The 8,663-nt window shown below is 31.9% G+C and overlaps 1 protein-coding gene across 2 annotated transcripts; it reads left to right on the top strand.

The window, feature by feature from the left end:
* The first annotated feature begins 5,389 nt into the window (after positions 1-5,389).
* LOC111031620 (small ubiquitin-related modifier-like) lies at positions 5,390-6,907 on the top strand. Of its 2 annotated transcripts, none has more exons than XM_022311648.1 (2): positions 5,390-5,951; positions 6,126-6,907. In XM_022311648.1, exon 2 carries the CDS (start codon positions 6,130-6,132, stop codon positions 6,445-6,447), a length of 318 nt encoding a protein of 105 aa, XP_022167340.1. In that variant the 5' UTR covers positions 5,390-5,951; positions 6,126-6,129; the 3' UTR covers positions 6,448-6,907. The 2 variants fall into 2 exon arrangements, with proteins under 2 accessions (XP_022167340.1, XP_022167342.1); XM_022311650.1 differs by having other exon boundaries at positions 5,390-5,924; positions 6,126-6,665.
* The last annotated feature ends 1,756 nt before the right edge of the window (positions 6,908-8,663 follow it).

Genomic DNA, 8,663 nt, shown 5'->3' on the forward strand with positions numbered 1-8,663 from the left:
ATAAAAAGTTATGTTTTTTCGACAGTCAATTTTCCCCAAATTTACATGTGTAGGTAAACATTTTCATTAATGACTTGGTTTTAATTCGTATATTTTAAACACATTTGTAACTCAAATTTATCAGTTTTTTCCATAAATCTATAGATTTTAAATTTTGTATATTATTGTGTAGACAGACTGGAAACAAGTTGAATATCAGTTGTATTATGTTGACGATATGTAGGTACTGAGTTATCGGATATCGCTATTGAACAGTGGAGTTTTCAAATAAAACATGCCCAGCAAAATGATTGTAAGACAAAATTTAACTGCAGCATATGCAAGTGTGTGACTGTCCAAGACATAATATGAAAATATATTAGCTTATTACCTATAATTTATATATGATGAATGCGCACTATTAACGATTACTATAATATGATTTTTAAAAAAATGTATAACTATACCTGTACAGGCCGAGTACGAATAATAGTAAGTCGTGGACTCGGTCACCAAAATGTAATAACTAAAAGTCTGAGTGTTTATGATATGATTAGGACGCCCGGTGATTTATGTAAATGAGTAGTGATGAAAATAGCTCGATCGGCAGTGGACGGGGTCGCCGAGCAAATACTGATGAGCTACGTAATGATGTGTGTGTGTTATATGTGTATGCGTGTATGTGTTTGTGTGTAAATAATAAATGGTAACAATGGTTGCTGGTAACTAACTAGTTGATGTATAGTACAAATCTAAATAATAATGATACAAATATATAAAAAATCACACCAACACAGTAGGTATAAAAATATAATATAAATAATAAATCAAAGCCCTTATGGCTATAATGGTATGACGGGTAACTTTTGTATAATAAATTTATAAAATAATCAAATGACCAAAAAGTGGCATTAGCAGCCTTCTGGCTTGCTATACAATAATAATAATAAGTGTATGTAGATAATATTGACCCTGCTGGTCGAACAAGTAAAAAATAATATTTAATAATATGTGTGGTGATTTAAATAAATCACAGTGACACAAAAATTGGAAATGCAAAAATAACAGATAATAATGATGATAATTGATAATGATGTGTTTGTAATGTGCGTGTGTACGTGTGAGAGCGCCCTAATTCTTATGTATAAATGTATAGTAAATGGTAATAATAATATGTTGCGGCAGCAACAATACCTATTATTGATTGTTGTTTAGAAAAATAAGTATTAAAGATATTATTAAAAAAAAAAAATTAATACAATTAAAGTTTGATATCCTTGCTTATTTTAAATTTTTTTTAAATTTTTGTTGCGTCTTTAAAATATATGAATTGAACCAAGTCGTTAATGTAAAATGTATACACAGGTAATAAATTTAGAGCAAATAGACTGCAGTCGAAGAAAACATACCTTTTTTTGTTTTTGAGCAAATAGGCTGTATCCAAATTTAATATTTTTTTACGCAAATGAGTGATTCCCGACGTATTACGTACAAATTACAATATTTTCATTACTGTCGAACATTTAACGAATCAATAGTGAGCGAATGTGGTACTTCATTAAACATGATTTAGTGGTATTCAAGTAAACTGACAATACATCTCTAGAATACAATGAATAACCAATTGCATAAGCTAATGTTAGTAAAATACACAGAGAAAATAATAATGCACAATATAAGATAATAATAAATAGACGGAAAACTCACGACACCGTGGTAATGAAGATGACGCGACCAAGTTATGATGTGAGCTGGCGGAAGACGGCGCATGACATTGAGACTGAGATGACGACTTGATGACCGCGAAACCAACAAAATGAATAGGTATGTACGCCGTACGGTATGAAGTTTGCATGCATGCACGACCAATAGACAAACAACACTTATAATCAGAGGAGGAACTAGGGGAGTGAAGATGGGGATTGCTCCCCGGGAGTAATTTTTATATGTGCCTATAGTTAGTGTTAGGTGTTAGAAGTTAAAACACTATTTTTATTTCGCATCGGGTGATGGAAAGAAAATGAAAAATATTAAATCACATAAGTACAGCATGAAATAATAATCGTCGTTATTTGATTAATTACTATAAGCCGGGTAGCGAAAATAGAACAAATTACCACAATAATAAATCATAAATGCAGTATTTTGTCTTTTGTCATTTTTCATTGTATGACGTATGTCATTTGTGATTTGTGAACTGTAATGAATAAACTGTAATGTCATTTGGTTATCCAGGTATCAGTCAAAATGTCAAAAACATTAAGATCATGCATAGATTCACATAGGTAATATATGGACATACTATAATTGTTGAGGTTCTGAACAAAGGCAGACATGTATTGATGCTGTGTTTTCGTTAAAATGTCTGATTCACAATAACTTTAATGACTTATCAAAATATTTCAATGAACGGTGTATCAATGATTGTATACATAATATTATACATTATATGCACAAATAATTAGGTAGGTATTTAAGTACCTACTTAAGTCTACAAAGAAGTTTAACAAGGGATAGTTTTACTTTAACATAAAATCCTATACACGGCATTTTAATATAATTGGAACTTCAATACTTAAAATAATTTATACCTAGTTGATACAATATTGAAATATTATTTTTTTATGTTTTAACCAAAATGCCTAAAATTGGACGTATTTTTAGAATTTCCCCCACGCGTAAATGATCCTAGTTGCTTCTCTGCTTATAATAATATAGTGCTTATGGCTTGAGTCTATATAAGTAAGTGTTTATAATAATTACGAGACCGTTCTTATGAGCAAAGCGAAGTTGGCATGCATACAACGTCCGGTAGGTACGCATAAACATACACACTGTTCGTATGTGGGCACTTATAAATCGCGCTCACATTGAGCAGGTCGTAAAAATACTATGATAAATTGCACCCAGGAAATTGTGGTTTCTAAAATAGGTATAGTAAATTGCACCTTTAGTATCTAAATTACCTTGAATTTATCGGTATCTATTGTATATATTAATACTGTTGTTCATTTATTGTCGGATAAGCCTTATAATATATAATATAACTTAAAATCATATTAACTCTATATTATTATACAATTTACCAGATTTTTTTATTATTTGGATTAAAGCTTCAACCACTAAAGTCATTAGCCTGGTACAGTGAGGGAGGAACGATTGGTTGGAACAAGTTTTGTATGTGTTTCAGGGATTTGTTGTTAAAAATGCTGGTGGTCACCCATCCGAGTGCTTACGACGACGGCCCGCGCGGTACGTACGCTCAGAGCGCCGCCGCAGATTTAGCGTACGACCATGCCTCACCAAGCCACTTATTATTATTATTATTCTTTACTGCATAAAATAACATAAAAAAAAAGATTTAAAATAATTTATAAATCCTAAATTATTTTATTTTAAAACAAAATTAATTTTCTCCATTTTTATGAACTTATTTATTTATTTCAAGTAAACCACAAAATCATTTTTGGAGGACAGTGATTGTTGCCTCTCTTGGTGTCCTCTGCGGGCAATGCTAATTACAATTGACTATCGTAAAAAATTGGGCTATAGAAATAATCATATTTCTATTAACTACCTGTATAGAAATTTGTACCTGGAAAATATCAGACGCGATTTACAATTTTTTCCCTTCGTTGGGCACAATTTACGTCTGTCCGTTCGGGTGAAACCGTGTAGGTACATTTTAGTTGACCGTCGTTAATCGGCTTGGATATAAGACGTAATGGGCGGTCTACGGCATCACAACCTATATAATAAATTACACCAATGCACGTGCAACATTTATGAAACAGTATAAAAAAGAAAATATTAAAAAAAATTTTTAAAAAATCATACAACTTTGGTGTTGCTGCACGAGTTATTATTTACCACTGCTGATATGCAAGTGTGCCGAAGAAATCTTATTTATTATTTTGTATTTTATGCCAGGTCACACGGTATCGAACCCTGGTCGATCTCGCCGTAATCGGTTTGTCGTGCGACTGCACTACGACTCGCGCCGTACCGGTGACTGGGATTATTGATTATATACATATTGTTAATTAATACATTATTTCCTATTATAGGCTCGTAAAATTAGAAGTGACAGTTTAACAAGTGTTTTTTCCCCTGTCTGTTAACACAGAGATGAGGTAAACTTGTCAATCAAAAACCAATTAGTATTTAAATAAACCTGTGCCCAAATCAGATGTATTTTACGCTTACCTAGAATACATTAGGACGAAATCGGAACACAGAAAAGGTAGGAAAAAAATCATATTTTATACCCGAGTCTGGAACGCAAACGGTGGTCTTTGTTTCCGTTTGGGTATAATTGTATTAATCAAAATCAAAATAATTTAATTGAAAATAGTACTTTACTGTCTTGGAAGATGCCTGTTAATAAAATGTATTGGCGAGTTTGCTCGTATTGATGATAACTATAACTGTCATTTTAATAAAAAGTAATAATTTGGACAGGTCGAAAAGTGTCGAGTGTGTTTATTTTGTATTGGCCAATATTCAATATCCTATATAGCGTGTGTTTGATGTATAATTATTTTATGTATATATATATATATATATATATAGGATGTAAAGAACGTCCCAATAAATAAATATTATTATATTATGATAGATACATGTTAGTCTTATAGGATAAAATTAATTTATATAGTTACAACAGTTCAAAAACAGTTGCCTGCCCAAGCTTACTCTTAAAGTTTAAAGCGGCCGGCCTTAATATTCTTATTTTTAAATTTGATGTTGGGGCAATTCACTGTAAGATTAAACGCGATAGAGTTTGATAAATTATTCAGAACTGACAATTTGCTATGTTGTGCATTTGTAAGACGGAGACAAGGTTAGATTGGTGTATGGTGTCCTCTCTGTCTACCTACGCCGCGCATTGGAGTTGAAGCTTGAAGCCGAAAAAACGGAGAGAAAAATGAAATGATACTATTATAATTGTACATCATCCGTCTTGGCTTCACGATTTCGGATCAACGCCGCATCAGCGATATTATGTTTAATATTTTTACAAAAAAAATTAAATATTTTACAAAATCGTACATAATGTCAAGATCTGTGTGTGGCGGCAAAGCGTTCGTATCTCACGACTCTATGCGCGTGACCCGCCGACGGACGCAAATCGTCCGATGCGACGTGCGGGGCGCGGGCACCCGTCGTCAGCGCGTGACCCGCCGGCGGACGTTGTCGTTTGGTGCGACGTGCGCGCACCCGTCGTCAGCGCGTGACCCGTCGGCGGACGTATGTCGTTTGGTGCGACGTGCGCGCACCCGTCGTCAGCGCGTGACCCGCCGGCGGACGTATGTCGTTTGGTGCGACGTGCGCGCACCCGTCGTCGCGGGCTAGTTTGTGGTTAAAGTCGAAAACATCACATGTGAACGAAAATATGAACTACGTCGTATTTCGGCGGGCATCAAGACGTCGCGCAGTGTGACCAAAACTGCCAACTGGCGCGTCGTTCGTCGTGAATGTTTAAAAATTGTGTCTACTTTTTGTTTTTAAAAAAAGTCTCCGGCAGAGTATTAGTTTTTAAACAATAATAATATTATCAATTAATATATTATTAAAATCGGTTTCAAAATGTTTCGTGACAATTCGTTGCTATAATATTATTTTTCGGCATTAACATCCGAGTACGGTGTACACTGGTTTTCCGTTGTAGAGACGCCGCCACCGACGCCGCCGGCGTTGTACGATTGTCGATTGTTGTAGAGATCGATTTTGTTTGGGCGTCATTATTACTGTCGAGGAATGCGCCTGTCGTGACGTCGTAGATCGTCCGTTTTTGTAAATCTCTTGTTGTTGCTTCAAGTGTGAACGTCGATTTCGAAACGTCCAGCGATTTTTCTGTTTCAGTCATAATATTATTGTACTGTGTTGCCGCACGGAACGCCATAAAAGTCGATCGAATTCGATTTCATTTGGAACTACTCAAGGTGTGTGTTTTGAATTGTTCACTATAGGTATGCTTACTGTATGATTAAAAAAAAATTCCTAAATTAACGTACTTAATTTAATTTTAAATCTTATAAACATCATAATCGTTTGTAGAACACTAGAATATCTTAAATATTTTAGTATTTTTCTATGTTTACTTCAACTTATTATTAATTCTATTGACTGTGATTTTATTATAGAAAAATGTCGACCGGTAAACAAGAGTCGAGCAAATTGCCATCTGCTGTCAATGGATCGGTAGTTCCAAGTTCTGAATTCATTCGTATACGTGTCATAACTAGCGACAGTTCCAACGAAGTACATTTCCGTTTAAAACCTGATGTGGCATTTGCTCGTATGAAAACGACATACTGTAAGAAACTTGGTCACTCCAATAAGGATGAGTTGCGTTTTGTATATGATGGTATACGTATCGCTGATAATGATACACCAAAATCGTTAGATATGATGGATGGTGATGTTGTTGAGATATATCAAGAAAGAACTGGAGGTGGTATGTAATGTTTGTGTACTTAGGTAATTGTTGATTGTTTTGATCGACAATTTTTTATTTTCAATCCTAATTCTTTATATATTGTAAATAAAACCTTTTTTTTTTTCGATTGATTCTCGTTCATCTACAAATGTAATTCATTTAAATGACCATCTAATATTATACAATATGTTATACTAAAGCTTGAAAAATATTTTATTTCAAATTATTACATTTATTGAATAATGTAAACTAAACAAATTCTGAAGATGTCATATTTTTTTATGTATTTAACATTATTAGGATTAATATTCGTAAGACTAATACATTTTTATAAATACATATGTTAAAAATCAATTAAATATTTAATTAAATTGTCCATAATATAATTTCTGTATCCAAAATACTAGTAACTTGCAAATAATGATCCACCTATTATAGATATAAGTAATACAATTCAAGTTCCTTTTTATGTATATTTTTTTTTCAATAGCTTATTCAATATCAGATAATTATTAATAATATTTTGTGTTTAATGTAAAAATCAATGTACCTGATAACTTTTTTTTTTACATCATAAAATAAAAAACTTTTATGCATACAACCATGGCTAATTTATAATTGCATATTCATATTGAAGTTTCAAGTTAAGGGATAGGAAGTACAAGATAGATAGCAGGTACAAATAATTACGTACGTAAATGCTAGACCAAACGGATGGGCTTAGGTTTAACGATTTTAATTTTGAAAACTAATTAGAAATCTTCAACTACGCTACTAAAACATGACCTTGGTAATTTATCATTATTACAAAAATTAATGGCGTACTTAAATATGTAAAATATCAACATTTTTATTTTTTAAACTGTCCGTATTTATAAATAAAATCCCTTCAGTAATCTCCTAACTAACACAATGACTAATTAATATCCATTAAATCCAATTCCTTCAATTTTATGTAGCTTTTTATAATTTTGTCATTTGAACAGCAGGGCGTATGTTTTGTAAAATCTACATCATTATAATATGTGTCTGAATGTGCAGACATTTATATGTGGGCGGCAGAGTTGTATCTAGATAATTATTCCAATAAGTATGTATTCAAATAAATAATTATTTTGATGATTTTCTTACAATTATTTGAATAATTTTCAACTACTTTTATTCGAATAACTATTTTTGAATTTTAGTCCTATAATTTTTGTTTGAATAATTGTAGTTGAAAATTATACAAATAATAATGTTTTAAAATTATTTGAATACATTTTTATTCAAATAAAAAAAAAATCATCCAAATAGTAATTTATTAAATAAAATGTTATCTAAATGGAATTGCATTCGAATAACGCCCTACTCTGGCAGGCGGTGAGCCATTGGTGCCCGGTGCTCGATAAAAAATTTTACGAATTACACACACTAATATTCATTTACTTATCACACTGTAACACAGCTCAAATGTAATGAAATATGAAATGCTTAAATATTACTCCTCTAAACACATCACGCTCCAGCCTCCTTAATAATAATAGTTATAGTAATATTTTACATTTTGGAAAAATCCTATATTGGGAAAAATTCTATTTTAGATCAATTTGGTTTATGGTATATTTGTTCCTATGTTTACCTACTCTGAGCATTTAATACAAAATGAGAAATGACAAGATTTGCTGTCATGAGTCTATACATTTTGTCTATAATATTTTATGCTTAAATAATTACGATGAGCGATGTTATGCCGATAATAATGGAGAGCAGAGATCTCTCCTAGTTCCTGGAATCGTATGTAAAAATATAATATTATGTTATAATATGTTTCAGTTAAGGTAGTTAATAATTTTTATATATCATAATTTAGAGTTAATTAATAATACAATTAGCAAAATGTTAGAAGATAACCATTTGGGGGGGGGGGGCTGACCCCTTTAACCTCTCCCTTGGTTAGTAATAATTTGTATGTGTTCGACAGCGATGACATGTTTTGATAAAAAGTGATAAAAGTACAAACTACTATACATAATTCAATTCTTTTGTTTTTCTGTGCTCAAATCACTCTGATGATTTAAAATCTATTGCCTTATTGTAAATAATGGTTGCTGAAATTTGGCAAATCTTGTTTTTAAGCATTTATTCCATACATTGTACACATTTTTAAAAATGATATCCATACGGACCATCTGAAATAACTAAGAGGGTAGCTGTTGTAGTAATAATTTAATAGTTGATACTCTAAAGCATATTTTTAAAA

Source organism: Myzus persicae, unplaced genomic scaffold, assembly GCF_001856785.1.
Source record: "Myzus persicae strain clone G006 unplaced genomic scaffold, MPER_G0061.0, whole genome shotgun sequence".
Lineage (NCBI taxonomy): Eukaryota > Metazoa > Arthropoda > Insecta > Hemiptera > Aphididae > Myzus > Myzus persicae.

Bases quoted from the DNA above. Each gene is read 5' to 3' on its own strand.
- LOC111031620 (XM_022311648.1), top strand. From the start codon at position 6,130: ATGTCGACCGGTAAACAAGAGTCGAGCAAATTGCCATCTGCTGTCAAT.